Source organism: Strix uralensis, chromosome 2 (genome assembly GCF_047716275.1).
Source record: "Strix uralensis isolate ZFMK-TIS-50842 chromosome 2, bStrUra1, whole genome shotgun sequence".
In the NCBI taxonomy this organism is placed as follows: domain Eukaryota; kingdom Metazoa; phylum Chordata; class Aves; order Strigiformes; family Strigidae; genus Strix; species Strix uralensis.
The window spans coordinates 96,333,850-96,349,729 of NC_133973.1; the positions used below are offsets into that span (position 1 = coordinate 96,333,850).

Below are 15,880 nucleotides of genomic sequence, written 5' to 3' on the forward strand. Positions count from 1 at the left end.
GTTTTTCTAATGTTTACACATGATTTTATTTTAATATGTTTCTTCTCAGACTTCTTTATTCATGAGTTGGGTTTAAGTTTCAGTAAAGTATGTCATATATAGATTATTCTGTTTATTTTCCATAAAGGTAAATTATTTTTTCAAGTTTCTCTGTAAGCCTCCATATCAACAATCTTTCCATAAGGAAAATATTCCCAGAATGTTTTCTTTGTCTTTGCTTTTGCTTCATAATATTCCTTTGTCATTTTAACGCGAAGTATGACGTAATAGTTTAGAAAGGAAAGGGAAATTATTTTTGTCGATGCAAAATTTCTATATTTGAAATAAAAGATCTCAATGACAATTGAAGATGTGTCATGCTTGAATATATATTCTGGTGTGCAAACGTATGGCTCATTCTGTAAAGCTTAATTTGCCTTGCTGTGAATCAGATGGTGACATCTGTCTTTCTGGAAAATAAAGGACAGAAATCAAGGCTCTTATTGAATATATATAGAGAGTAGAGAAGAGGGCATTTTGTTAAAAGTACCTGATTTGTAAACTCAGAAGCCAGCTCAGTTGGTTAAAATTCATCAGGTTCTATTTGCAACAACCCAGTGTAGAAATGTTTTTTTAATTATAGCTTGTTTTATAACAATGGATAGGATCTGTAGCCAAATCTGTTCCCTGTGAGACATTCAGCAATGGAACAATAGTATAATTATCTCTTGGATCCCTGATTAGCAAAAACATTGCAATAGTTGTACAAAGCCTTGAAAGTCTGGTTTTCAGAATAAAACAATCTCACCATGCAAAAGTTCCTCTTAATGCTGATTTCTGTAACTTGCTATTAGATTCAAGCACATAATTGGAAGTAAAATGCATTTTAGAAGTTAGTATACAATGGAAAGCACTGAACAGTTTTGAAAACTCATGTTTGTACTTCCTGCATTAAAGTCCTGTTTCCAAGACAGCTTGTATCTCATCAACTGTAGGACATTTCAAACACTCGATATCACATGGCATGATCTTTCCTCTACTTCAGACTTTCAATACTCAGGTCAACAGAATAACTTAGACAATTTACAGCCCACTTTCTGTCTGCATATGCAGGTTTCTGGGAGAATAAGGCAGCAGCAAAAAGCTTAGTCTCACAATCAGTGCCCAAACCTCACTGGTATTGGCACACCTTTTCTAGAAATCCATGCTGAGATACAATTCCTACCAATTCTCTTGCTTTAGTAAGGATTTCAGGATTGTATCTTTAATGCTCTGTGCCACTTTCCAAAGCAATAGATTTATATGGAATGAAGTTACAAATTCTGGTATCAGAATATATTTTATACAGCTAGGATTGTCAGAAATAAAGTACTGCAGTACAAAATCATGTTTTCAGCCCTGGAAAGTTATGAAACTGCTCCAGATATTTCTAGATTTTATTTTATTTTCAATTAGAATTCACAGAATCACAGAATGGTTGAGAGTAGAAGGGACCTCTGGAGGTGATCTAGTCTAACCTTCCTGATCAAGCAGGGATGCTTAGAGCCAATTGTCCAGGATCATGTCCAGATGGCTTTTGAATATCTCTAAGGAGAGAGACTCCACAACCTCTCTGGACCACTTGTGTTAGTTCTCAGCCAGTAAAAAAATGTTTCCTGATGTTTAGAACCTCCTGTGTTTCAAATTGTGCCCATTATTACCGATCCTGTTGCTGGGCACCGCTGAATTCCTCATATCAAGACAACAGAAGTGAGAAAAATAGGGCAGAAGAATGTGAGGAAGGGAAAATAAGATGTGACTAAAATATATCTTTAAAATGTTTTCAGTATCTCCAGATAAAATATTGTAATGAAGAAAAATGCAATACACTATGTCAAGCACAGGTTCTACTTTTCTGTTCTTGATAAACAAGGTTAGGAATATCCCTACGCTCTACCATCCGTTCCTCCTCTTCACCCAAGAAATCTTATTGATATTTTTATCAACATATTCAAGTACCACAGCTAGTACTTATATTCAGTAATTCCACAAATTACAATTGTTGGAAAGTACTAGGTATGTATTTGATTTTGTTGTAGCAAGAAAGAAGCAGCTAAATCAGTTTCACGTCTAGTTGATTTGATATAATTTTTGTTGTTACTATGTTTAGCAAAAGTATCGGCTGGCTGACCACCTGGTCTGAAAACAGAAAAAAAAGGTGTTCCTATTATGCTTGAACTGTCCTTTTATCAACATCAGAGTTTGCTATCTTTTATCGCCATCTAAAATACGGAATTAATTCTTCTCTGTATCTCTTGTGGGTGTGAAGTTATGCTTCACCTAGATAAGCTTTATAGAATCTGCTGCAATAGGTGATTAAATGAATAACGATTCCATGTAACTAATATCAATTGTTTTTCTGATTTTTAAACTCAGCCCAGGTTCAGAAACCTATTGAGTCAACTTGCTCTGAATTATATATTGAAATTACTTTGACACAGGTTAAGATCATATTTTGACTGAAATTTCCTTTCAGTTTTGGGTTTCAAATAAAAATGATGTGATATTTCCTGATTAAAAATAAAGACTGGATTTTTTTCAGGACCTGAAGAAAACCTATATTTCCCCCTCCCCCAAATGATGGTTTATGATTGAATATGTCAGATTTTAGATTTGAGTTTTGGCCAAGTATTGTGGACCTGAACCATAACCCTACTTCACGCTGTATATAATCCTGCATATGTTTTAGCATAATTAAAATTGTAATTACTTGTTATCATTAGTGCCAGTGTTGTACCAACTATAAACCTCATTACTCAGAATAACTTGGATCTGTCTTTAGGTAAAAAGAATTCAAAGCTGCATTTGGTTGCACAAGGGAGTAGATAAATACAAACATAGTCTAAGCATGTTGTAGGATTTTCTTCTGAAAGAAAAGTCCCTGATACTATTGTAGAGAGAAGAAATTCAATGTATGAGTGAGGGGCTTACCACTGAATTGGGACTGTGGGTCACATCCTGTGTGCCGGGTGCTGGCAGCTGTGGGCAAGTGTCTGTGTCTTCCCCAAACTGGGTGTGCATGGGTTGTGCATGTGGATTCGCTGACAAACTCCAAGCTGGTGAGTAGGAGGCCCTGACAGTCAGTAGCCTGACAGTCCTGACCGGCAGAGGGTCCGTGCTGGTATTCAGGGGGACCCACGAGAGTGGGGTGCCTGTGGGACGAGTGTGTGAGTGCTGCATGTGTGCGCAAGAGTGGGGACCTGTGGGGTGGGTAAGGGGGGCTGCGACCCACGCAGGGGTGCTGGGTGGGCAGAGGGGCCGTGCCAGTGCTCGGGGGATCTGTGAACATGTGTGTGCCTGTGAACCTGGAGAGTGCGGGGTGTGTGCTGCACTAGTGACCTCCTGCCTCTGCCAGCCCAAGAGGAGGAGGGGACGTGGCTGTCTGTGCCTGTGTCTGGTGTGAGTCCTGAGTGTGGGTGCTGCTGGGGGCAGCGCCTTGTCTGTGGCCATCTGTGTGACCAGTCCTGTCCGTGTCCTTTGTGTGTGTATGTGTGTGTCTTGGATCACTCTCTGTCTCCTTAGTGAAGCAGCTTCATTAGTGCAAAGGGGAAAGTGGCAGACATGTCCCTCAGCCTGGTCAGAGACCCCGAGTCCCCAGGCACGAGGCTGGGATTCAGTGGTTGGGCAGAAGAGTCCTGCACCAGGCAGCTGGAGGAGGTGGCCACATATCAACATTACTTAACACTGTCATAAGCTCCCAGTAGGTTGAGTGACAGTCTTCCCCTGCAATTAATATGATATGCCTAAGCTTAAGCATTTGTTTTGAATCTCTCTTTGTAGAAGGCTTTTTCCCCTCATTGTTTTGATGGCACAGCTTAGTCTAAAGTTCTTGACGGACTGCATGCTGTCCATTCATCATCTCTGGAACTGGATCGCTGTTTACATGACCTTCAGATATTTTTATAATCCTTTATGATTTGTGGGGTCCTCAGTGGGAGGCTCAGAAAGCCAAGCCAACAGATTTTTTTCTTATCGTTTAAAGTATGGCTTTAAAAATTTATAGCACTATCAGCTAAGAAGTTGCCAGTATTAGTGTTAGGCCTGTGCCATTTTACTGGCTGACTGGTCCCTGTCAGTATAGAGTCAGAGCAGATTTCAGCTAGTATGAGGAGCTTTTGTTGCCCAAGATCAGTATTTTTACTACATAACTCATGAAACTGGACATTTTTGTAATTATAGTTTTTACTATTTATTTAGGTGGTTAATTAATTACAGGGGCTTAATTATTTTGCAGAATCTTAAATTGAAATTTTCATCCCCTCCCTTACTTTAAGGATTTATTTTCTCAGTCATTCGTATTTTCTCATAGAGTCTTAGTTTAAAAAAAAAATGAAAGTAATCTTTTTCTGTGCCTCTTACTGATTTTACTAGTGACATAAATTCTTTGGAAAAACAGATCTTTAAATTTGGGTTACTGAAAATAAGTGCAGGGAAAAAAAGATTTTAAGCTGTGTAGTTAGCTATATTTCTATTTTGATCATACTGAAGGGAAAGAGCCTGCTAGCAATTCCAAAAAAAAAAAAAAAAAAAAAAAAATTGTTCAGGGTGGAAATTCCAGAATGAAAAAGTTGTAAGAAAAAGTAATAAAGTTTGACGTAAAAGTTTGCTTAATGTTAGTATGTAGAGTTAGGTCCTCTGTTGATGTAAATGAATACAACCCAGTGACTCAGAGGATCTATTTGATTTTGCTACAACTGTATTCTAATCCTAAAGCTAGAAAAGGAACTTAAAAGCAAAATGCTAATTATAAAATCACAGCCAAGAGCAAATACTATTACATTTATTTCTATACTGAATTACACAGTAATCCAAAATTGACTTAATCAACTATCTATGTCCACCCAAGGGAGATGAATAAAGAGAAACCTGGTAGAGGATATTGATCATCAGATAAAATGGTAGCAATTACCATTAACAAATAGTTTTTAATAAGCAAACATGCAGTTATTACTAATAACTTTAGGTTTTCCTCATTAAAAAAAAGCTCATAAAAAAAGAATCAGAAAGAAAAGGAGCATGAAGGCCTGATGCTTTTTCCATTAACTTCAGGAAAACTTACTCAGATTTGGGATGGATGCAGGACACCTGATTTTCACTACTTAAAAATTGGTAACTAGTGGAAGATACCTGTTCTAGTACCTTCCTGGTGTTCCTTCCTTTACCAACTCTGCAGAAATCTTGAATGATTAGCTTAGATATAACCCGTAACTTTCAGATGGCTAATATTGCTAAGAATGTAACCACTGAACTAAAAAAATTATTAAGCTTAAGGCAAACTTCGTGAATCTCCTCTTTATTCTAAACCAATCTAGCTAACCAGATCACTCAGGCTCCCTGCTGCTGAAACTCATTTTTGTGGGAACATGTGCTTAACTTAATTTAATCACTCTCTTGAGATACTCTTGAACTAGTTGTTTCCGATACTTCAAAGATGCAGTATTTTGATCCATGAAGACCTGTAATATTCCTTTCATGAATCCCACAGTCACGGTTGCTAAACAGTTTGCAGCAGTGCTATCGGCTCTGGAGCTCATGGGGAATCACTGTATCATTCTGTGGCAACAATTCACAAAGTCAGGTTATTTCTCCAGATGAGAGAGGTTCAAAATCAATAATGGTTAACTAATCCAAGTGTACACTGCACATTTTTTTTTTCCTTTGGAGATGACTGTAGGGGTTTTTTTAAGAAGTTCAGGAAAATTTGAAATTCTGGCTCTCATTCACTGTGTTGTTTTGAACAAAGTATGTGCTGTTTATTTTTATTCTCTTACTAGAGTGATAATGATTTATTCCATCAATGCATTCTGTGATTCTTTGCTGACCACTGTGATTTCATAGATATGTTATCAAGCCAAAATATCCATATTTGTTATATAATTGATATCAGTTAAATATCCTTATAGATATGTATTTATATATATCCTTCTATTCCTGGAAGATGACAATGATTTTTATTGGTTTGTATAAATTGGTGGACTTTTTTTTTTCCAGTATGAACAGTGATAATACAGGTTTTACCCTCAGAAATATATACTTACTACATTTTCTGATGTCATTTGCTTTTCATAACAGTTTGCAACAGTTTCTGCTTCTCAGAGAGAGTTTTTATAGATCATGTTTTCAAATTTATGAAAAATATACATAATTGTCTACTGATTACTTTCTTATGAGAAGGTTACTTCACAGATGAGCATGTGCAGACCTTTGAAATTTGGCTCTCCTGCCTGCCATCTTCCCTGGGTTGCTCTAAAAACAAGCCAAAAAACCCCCAAACCACCAAGCAAACGTGATAACAATTGCCTCATAATCATTGCCAGGAATCTATTTGTATGTCAAAAGTTAAAAAAAAAAAAAAATACTCAGGAGAACAGAAGAGCACTAATCAGCGTGTCCTGTGCTCTTCTTTGTAGTCCCAGCGCCGTGTTACATTTCACCTCCCTGATGGCTCCCAGGAAAGCTGCAGTGACAGTGGTCTGGGAGACCACGAGCCGGTGGGTGGTGGAACCCTGATCTCACACCCTCTCCCTCTGGTTCAGCCGCAGGACGAATTCTACGACCAGGCTTCACCGGACAAGAGGACTGAAGCTGATGGCAACTCGGACCCCAACTCGGGTGAGTCACCGTCAGTGCTCCACTTATCTGAGTTTCTTTGGTAACTTGGTTACTTTCTTTTTCATCCCTTTGATGATGCACATGCATGAATATTTGGTCATGTTGGCTCATTGGTAGGAAGTAATAACCATTGGTAGGAAATAATGTGGTTTGCCTGAAGTGTTTTATGTTGTAATTTGACTATAGAAACAAAAATACGTGAAAAAAACAGCTCCATACTAATTTCACAGTGAGAACAGCTGGGAAAAAGGAAGTCCTACAGGATAGCAAGCTTTTCTTGATGTTTGCGGTGCTGTTGCTATTTAGCATTGGACTTTAGGAAAGTCATTCTAAAGATGAATTTAAAGAACAAGGACATCGAGGTTGTCCTATCTGTTAGACTAACATAGAAAACAGTAAATCACTGAAGCACTGAAAAATGTAAAGAATGGAAATTTCTATAACACACCTACAGTTCCCCATTCTAAGAGCAAGAAACTCAGGGTTTTTTTGTTGGGTTGGAATGGCATGATGTTCTGCTTTTTAGAATTGTTGGATATGCGTTTTTATAAAAATACCAAGTAAGTGCAGTTTGTCTGATTTGGGAATTTCTACCTTTCTTCTTCTTTCCTTCTCTGTAATACATTTACATTATTGCAGTGTTTTTGTCACAGTCAGTACTGAAAAATGAAGCAAGGTCTTAACCACTACTGTGACTAGTATTTTGTCATTGGAATGTGGAGACATGGACATACTGCAAACTGGGAGGGGACAGTAATAAAGCCCTTAAGTTTTCTGTCCAGAATGTGGAGTAAAAGGTTAAAAGTCTTATCTGTGCTCTTGAAAGGTAATTGAACTTGAGTTCTCTTACATCCCAGGAGTAGAGTAATAAGAATTAGTTTCTCCCTTTGGCATTTCTCCCTTTTGTATAGATGATTAAATTGTCACTGGGCCTGTACAAACCAGGAGAGAAGGTGGCCTTGAGATCTGATGAACAGTATTAAGGTCCATGTTCTCATTTGGGCAGAGCTGGATCTGAATTATGACATTTAAATCATGGCAGATGAGAATCCAAAATGTGGAATATTGACCTTAGAAATGTTTTTATAATACTTTTAATGGGAAGACCAAGAGGGTGTGTGGGGTGGAACTCTATGAAGAAAAAATTTGAAATGTGTTACTGTCTCAGTATTCTGGTTTCCTATTCCCTTTTCACCTTTCCTTTCCTTTCCTTTCCTTTCCTTTCCTTTCCTTTCCTTTCCTTTCCTTTCCTTTCCTTTCCTTTCCTTTCCTTTCCTTTCCTTTCCTTTCCTTTCCTTTCCTTTCCTTTCCTTTCCTTTCCTTTCCTTTCCTTTCCTTTCCTTTCCTTTCCTTTCCTTTCCTTTCCTTTCCTTTCCTTTCCTTTCCTTTCCTTTCCTTTCCTTTCCTCCCCTCCCCTCTCCTCCCCTCTCCTCCCCTCTCCTCCCCTCTCCTCTCCTCTCCTCTCCTCTCCTCTCCTCTCCTCTCCTCTCCTCTCCTCTCCTCTCCTCTCCTCTCCTCTCCTCTCCTCTCCTCTCCTCTCCTCTCCTCTCCTCTCCTCTCCTCTCCTCTCCTCTCCTCTCCTCTCCTCTCCTCTCCTCTCCTCTCCTCTCCTCTCCTCTCCTCTCCTCTCCTCTCCTCTCCTCTCCTCTCCTCTCCTCTCCTCTCCTCTCCTCTCCTCTCCTCTCCTCTCCTCTCCTCTCCTCTCCTCTCCTCTCCTCTCCTCTCCTCTCCTCCCCTCTCCTCCCCTCTCCTCTCCTCTCCTCTCCTCTCCTCTCCTCTCCTCTCCTCTCCTCTCCTCTCCTCTCCTCTCCTCTCCTCTCCTCTCCTCTCCTCTCCTCTCCTCTCCTCTCCTCTCCTCTCCTCTCCTCTCCTCTCCTCTCCTCTCCTCTCCTCTCCTCTCCTCTCCTCTCCTCTCCTCTCCTCTCCTCTCCTCTCCTCTCCTCTCCTCTCCTCTCCCTTTCTGTTCTCTTTCCTTTCCTTATTCCCCCCCCCCCCCCCGGATATGACATCTGCATTTTATTTTCTTTACCAAACCAGAAATGTCATTGGAACTATGATCTTAAACCCTGAATCTGTAGAAATACAAAGAACTATAAAAGAATAGCAACTATGAATGGAATAACTCTGGAGCAAGAGCGTATGTCTGCTTAAGCAACCTAGGAGCTTAAGTGGAATTATCTTGTTAATTCTCTGACCATATATGAGACATGTGAAAGATTTAGCAAGATCAGAGAGGAGTTTTAAGGCAGCATTGCATCTTGGCACTGTCACATTGTCTTCATCGACTCTGAACTGCACATCTCTTCAAAATGTGACATAAAAATCCTCTAGGTGAGTTAGGAAAAATAGGCTTACTAACCTCTATACCAAGTTATTAAAAATGTGTTTTTAGAAATTTTGTATCAAGCACATTGTACAAACATAGTATATTAATCATGGTGATGTATTCATCCCTAACACAGAGACTAATAGAAGATTAGTCAGAGTGAGTAAGTGTTCTTAAAAGCTATATGAAAAGTTTTAATATGTCTATGGTTACATCTAGTTTAGCCTTGGGGATGCAAAATTCATGGCAAATTTATCAAAATCTAACCATCAAGCTTACTGATGATTTGTAAAGTACTGAAGTATAGATTATTCACCTTTTATGAGACTGAATTAGGATAGACATTGAAACGGTGCAATCCAGATCTCATCAAATCTCACAAACTACGAAGGGAATGTTATGGCCATTACTGTGACAGAAATTATCCTAGGAAAACCCAAGGCAGGAAGGGAGTGATACTGCCCATTAGATGGATTTGACTTTTATATCTTATTCAGTATCAAGTTATTGCCTAGGCACTGTGTCCAGTTCTTTTGCTACTGGAGGCACAAGTTTTTGGATGAGGTGTGAGATGGAGTTTAAAGTAGTTTACGGTTATTGAAGATCCTGTGGCAATTTTCAGAAGATAAAAATGCTATCTGGTGATTGGGCAAAATTACTTTGTGGGTATTTACATATGTTCATGGTTAAAATAACTGAGGTAGTATCGTTTCAACATGGTATGACACTTCTAAACTGAATTTCTAGTTCTATTGCAGTGAAATGTTAAATAGTTGTATTTAACAGTAGACGTAGTTTCATTTCAGTGGCTGTTTAAGGGATTGCTGTTTATAAAAGTAGTTGGAGCATGCTGAGGTAAGAGATACAGCTATAAAGTAAGGAAACAGTCTTGGAGTGTAGTACTATTACCATGTAAATGTACTGCTGCCAGGTTTGAATGATAAATGTTGCAGAACAATATTTTATTTTGATATTAAATGTTTCAACTGAAGAGAAAGAGGAGTGTTTATGGGAATATTTTCTATTGATCTCAAAGAATAAAATCTACACAAAAAATACAGATTTGTCCCTCTGTATTTTTAGGAAAGTTCATCTAAGCAAAAGTTCGCTTCAGCTCATGGGAATATGATGTTAATCTTGATAGTAAAGTCCTTGTATCATGGTGAGAGCAATTTTGGTTAATGGCTTTAATGCTCAGTGCATTATTGTACACTGTGAAGTTATGTGAATAAAAATTCAGCCATTGTTTCTCAATATTAGTATGTTGCTATTTTAATTATATTTGAAGAGTGACCAAAGACCAGGTCTTCAAAACCTGAAATAGGAGGAAAAAAAAAAAAAAAAAAGAGCTAAAATCTTGATAACTTATTATGCAAAGGTAGGAGAAGCCTTATCATCACATTTTCTTGCAGTCATTAGCTTCTACAGAGACACAAGAGCTACAATTACATGATTTAATGAAAGAAACATACACATTGAGAGTACATTCATCTACCTGAGTACATTCATCTACCTAATCTTAAAACAGCAATCTCTCTCACTGGGGGAAACTGAAATGAAGAGAGGCACCAAACACTGGCATTGTCAGCCACACACTGTCACTGTGGTTATGATGGAAAGGCAACAAGATAGAAATATGAAGTAAAAGGTAAAATTTATAAGAACTTTTATAATGATGTGTATAGTGCAAGTTTGGTTTGCATCGCTCAAACCTGTCTTCTTTGTATAGAGCCTTTTATTTTCACTTGAGGTTTTCATTCAGTTCGCTAAGATATCTTTTCCATTTCACCATTGTTAATTGATCAGTATTAATTGATTGTCAGAGGACTATGATGTTAACTTGACAGTTGCAACTTCCTTATATTTCACTTTTGTCTCATTTGCACCGTGATACACTTTATAAAAATTCTTCCATCAGTGAGCAACAATTCACTGTGTTCAAAAAACCCATAACATTACAGAGTGGCACCAGCACTGTGGTTTTGTTATGCATTATTAAATGATAATAAAAATAAGTAATTCAAATTTACTAGAGGTCTCATTATTCAAGACTCATGGTTATGGTGATTTAATTTTGCATACAATATTGATTTTTAAGGCAAGCCTTGTGTATGTTACAACAGTTTATTGCATTTAAATGCAGTGATTAACAACCTTAGCTTTGCCTTGCTGACCATGGCTTTGCCAGAAGCATGGGCCAAGAGGAAGGGAAAGCAGCATGATATTTCCTGGCTACATTGTTTGTCACCATGATAACACACAAAAGAGAAAGACTGTAAATATTATAGTGTTGAGAGTCTGCTAAAAAACCCAACAGAACAAAATAAGAAACATGCAAAAAAAGGAGATTTTATAATTTCTTGAAAACTAATGGTTTTAAATAATCTGAACTGTGCTTTGGTCTGTGGAATAATCTGAACTGTGCTTTGGTCTGTGGAATGCTGACCTCACATGTTCTCCAAATAAACACTATCTTTTGCATTTGGAGGGTGTGTATATTACACTTCCTATGAAAACTAAAGGAATGTAATCCAAAGATCTATCAGCTCATTAAAGTTCTTTACCTTTTAGTATATCAGATAAGAATTTAGAACACATAAAGTTTCTTTAGGATCTAAAAAAAAAAAAAAAAGTCACTGTAAAATTGTATTTACTAGTATGACTTTGTAGCCTCTCTTATTACAAAAAATACTGCTTTTTAATGGTTTTGAATGTGCGTATCGGGAATTGCACTTTTAACACAAGCATCTTCTTTATCATCAGTTACATTAAAAGTGTACAGCTGTCTGATGTATTTTAATGTGAATTATTTCTTCAGTAATCATTCAAAAGAAAATTGTCTTTTTGTTTGCCAGCAGTCAGGTGCAGAATGTTACTTTTCATTACTATAAGTACGGTTTTCATTGGCTTAAAAAAAACCCCCCACCTTATTAGTGAAGAATTCTTTCACTCTGGTTTAGTAAAGGTTGTCAGGGACCTAAATTTAGATTGGAATTGTTAATGTATCTAAGGGTTTCATGCTGTAGAGCCGTGCGATAGAACTGTATGAAGGAAAAATGTGCCTCCTAGTGTAAAGAAGGGGAAAAATGCACTTTCATGAAAATGCTTGATAAATCACATTTTGATAGCTGCAAGCTGTGGATGTGATTCATTTTTCTTCAAAGAGATAAAGAGGAATAGCATATATTTAGTGGAGTTTAGAACTGCTCTAGGGAGAAAGCCTACTACACACTGTGCAATAATTCCAATGGTTTTAAACCAGGCAGAAATACAATATTTATGTCTTCTGATATATGTTTATGAATCTAAGTAACTGCTTGCCTAATTTCTACACCTCATTAATAAGTAGTATCAATATATGTTACATAACACAAAGCAATAGCTTTATGAAAACAGGGAGCTGTAGAAAAAAATATAACAAAAACACTGTTTTGAAGGTCATCCTTTTTACTTAGTAATAATTACGTAGACTTAAAAGTTAAGTTTATTTAGTACAAATTAAGTAGAATATTCTATTATGTCCTAAGTTATTAATTACAAATTCCAAAACAATTCCATATTCTTCAAAGTAATAATGCTGTCTACCAATGATACTGTTTGTGGAGAGCTTTTTTATTTCCAGTACATTAAAAATTGTAACGATAAATGTGGCTGATAAATGCCTGAGTTCCCACCTTTTAATAAACCTAATACTACAGTGGTTTAGTCAAGTGATGTCAGGGGTATTAAATCATACTATAATTCCAGTAATAAGTAGGAATATCTCTGTGGCAGTCATTTAATTATGATTAAAGTTCAGACTAATGGTAAGATTGTCTTGTATTACACTTGTTCATATGATAAGGTCCCATGTGGAGAAACTAAGCCTTTCATGCAAAGAGCTTTGGTTTTACAGTGTCACTATCATTACACCCAGTGGGTGATGATGGTTTAACCTTGTGGGCATACCCTCTGCTTAATCCTGCCTTTCATTTGCTGCCTCAAAAGTTTCTTGTCTTACTTGGCAATATTGGAGTCCATAGCTGAACATACTAAGGTGTAGGAAGAAATGTTACTCTGTTAATGCTTAGCTCTAGATAAATCACTGTCCATAGTCATTCTTGTGTTTTCATAATATGAGACTCTATGTGAACTAAAATAGGAACATTTGCCTTTGAGTCATTTCCTCCATTTCATTAAACACAAGTTCATACCTCACACAGAATCTAACACTGTCACATTTAGCTACAGGCAAGTAGGAGTAAGAAAAACTGGAGTCAAGTTGGTGAATTAGCCTACTGAAGAGCTATAAAATAGTCTGAAGTCTGAATTTAATCTTAGCCTATGCACTTATTTCTTTACAAAGATAAATAAAATCTGAGAGGCATAAGAGGTATTGCTATCTCTTTAGATCTCTTTGCTGCCTCATTACGAGTGAGGATTTTAAAATTGTCTTGGTTTAGAAAAGTCACTGTGCTACATCTGTTCCTGTTCTACTCTCTTTTCCCCCAAACACCAAAGCTAATTGGGATGTAAATCAGGATGGCATAGCCATTGAATGGGCAGCGAGAAGGGAACTTGCCCCATTGCTTCTCTAATGTGTCTGAACTTTCTAGCTGCTGCTGCCATCCAACATGAGAAACTGCAGGTCCTCAGCAGTGAGCTGAAAAGGCTAGATGGGGCATGGGGATTATTCAGACTTGTAAGAAAAATTTAGAAGGGCTAGAGGATTAAAGGAAGGGGAAGGGTGCACATTAAGCAAAAGGTGGTGCCTGTGACTGCCATTGCTGATGATATTTAGGACAGTTTAAAACCACAGATGCTTTTGCCAGTGGTGCAGGCTGAAACAAAAGACTGATTTAAGGAATTGCTAAGAGTTATTTTCTCATATCGGTAAGAGTTATCTTCTCACAAGGCTCTTCTTATCACAGTAAGCCCAAATCTACTGCAGAGATTCATAGATTTTTTTAAGTTTTAAAGCATTATCATTATCTAGTCAAACCTCTGTCATAGCACAGTGCATAGAATTTCACACAAGATTTCTTAAACCAAGTCTGTGTTTTAAAATAGTCCAGTGATTTATTTCCCTTAGAGTTTGTATTGGGTTTACATGTCAAGGTTAGGTGGGGGGGGTGCTGCAGGGGATGCTTCTGTGAGAAGAGACCAGAAGCTGCCTCCATGTTAGACAGAGTCAGTTCCCACTTGTTCCAAAACAGACCCAATGCTGCCCAAAGCTACACAGCACCTGGGAGGGAGAAGTAGGAAAAATGTGAGAGAAACAACCCTGCAGACGCCAAGGTGAGAGAAGAAGGAGGGGAAGGAGGTGCTCCAGGCACTGGAGCAGATACCCCTGCAGCCCTGGGGGGAGACCATGGTGTTCCCTGCAACCCATGGAGGACCTCAACACAGAGCAGGTAGGTATGCCCTGAAGGAAGCTGCAGTCCATTAAGGGCCCATGCAGGAGCAGACTCCTAGCAGGAACTGCGGCCCTGTGGGGGACCCACTCTGTAGCAGTCTGTTCCTGAAGGTCTGCATCCCATGTAAAGGACTCATGTTGGACCAGTTAGTGGAGGACTGTATTCTTTGGAAGGGACCCTGTGTTGGAGCAGGGGGACAGTGTGATGAGGAAGGAGTAGAAGAGACAAAGTGTTATCAACTAACTGCAACTCCCATTCCCTGTCCTTCTGCACCAGGGGGTGGACATTCCCTGTCCTTCTGCGGGGGGACGAGGAGTCAGAAGAGTAGGAATGAAGAAGTGGAGCCTGGGAAGAAGGAAGGAGTGGGGGAAATGTGGTCTTAGTTTTGTTTTTTCCTGTTTCTCACAATCCTACTCTATTTTTAATTGGTGATAAATTAAATTAATCTTCCCCAGGTTGAGTCAATTCTGCCAGTGATGGTAGATGGTGAATGATCTCCCTGTTCTTATCTCAACCCATGAGGTTTTTCATCTTATTTTCTTCTCTTGTCTTGCTGTGGAGGGGGAATAATAGAGTGGCTTGTTGGGCATCTGGCAGCAGACAAGTTTAACCCACCAGAGTGTTAAAGTGAGTATTGTATTCCCAGTCTGAAATCAGTTATCTTCAGTGTCTAGGTCTTGTCTGTGAGACTGAACTGCCCTTTCTCAACAGGAAGTCTTTGACTTGCAGAAATGCATAGATATTTAAGGCCCAAGGGACAATTTTGACTAGTTTTGCCTCCTGCATAATACAGGTCAGAAATCTTAGCAAATAACTTATAAAAAAGCATGTATATTCTGCTTGTATCTACAGCATGTTTCAGAATGATTCCTTGAGTTAATGAACTTCGTGACAGAAGAAACAGTATTCCGAAGCTTACTGACTTTGACTGAATCAATTTTTTGCCTTTTACTTGATAAACTGGATTGTTTAGACATAGTCTAAACATAGTTTAGTCCATAATTTAGACATCGTGCTCAAGACGTCTTGGATCTGTAATAAATTGGTTAGTTCTTTGTGGTATTTTCAATATTGAAATATTTTTTTTCTTGAGCAGGTTTTTTTAATTTCTTTTTTTTTTTTAATGTTGGTCCCATATCTGTCCAGAATGAAAAAGAATAGTGAATCATTCAGTCCCTTCTAACACTCTTACAGATAAATGACACAATCAACAGTTTCAACTTAAATATTCACAAGAAAAATAGAACATAGCTCTTCTAAATCACAGACTTTTAAAAATCAATTTCTCTCTTTATCATTCATTGTTTTGACCTGAGTGAGTACTTTTCCATGCCTCATGAGCATGCTATTTAACAGTACTTCTTAGCAATAGAACAGCAACAGATTTTTCTATTCCTTAGAGACTTTCCATGGGCAATAAAAGTAAAAAGCACAACTGAATACATATATCTTTAATCATGGTTAAATATATTAGAAAGGCTTTATTAGCATTATAGGTGGTCTATCAGATAAGTATATTCGAGACAAC

The 15,880-nt window shown here is 37.9% G+C and overlaps 1 protein-coding gene across 5 annotated transcripts in view; it reads left to right on the plus strand.

Annotated features, from left to right (window-relative positions):
• PCDH9 (protocadherin 9) overlaps positions 1-15,880 on the plus strand; it is a 708,470-nt gene that overhangs the window by 446,150 nt on the left and 246,440 nt on the right. For 2 of the 5 annotated variants that reach the window (XM_074859536.1, XM_074859537.1), the window contains one exon: positions 6,429-6,630. In XM_074859536.1, the coding sequence (XP_074715637.1) occupies positions 6,429-6,630 (202 nt within the window). Of the gene's footprint in view, positions 1-6,428; positions 6,631-15,880 lie in introns of those variants that run through there. The other 3 variants (XM_074859538.1, XM_074859540.1, XM_074859543.1) reach the window with 2 other exon arrangements.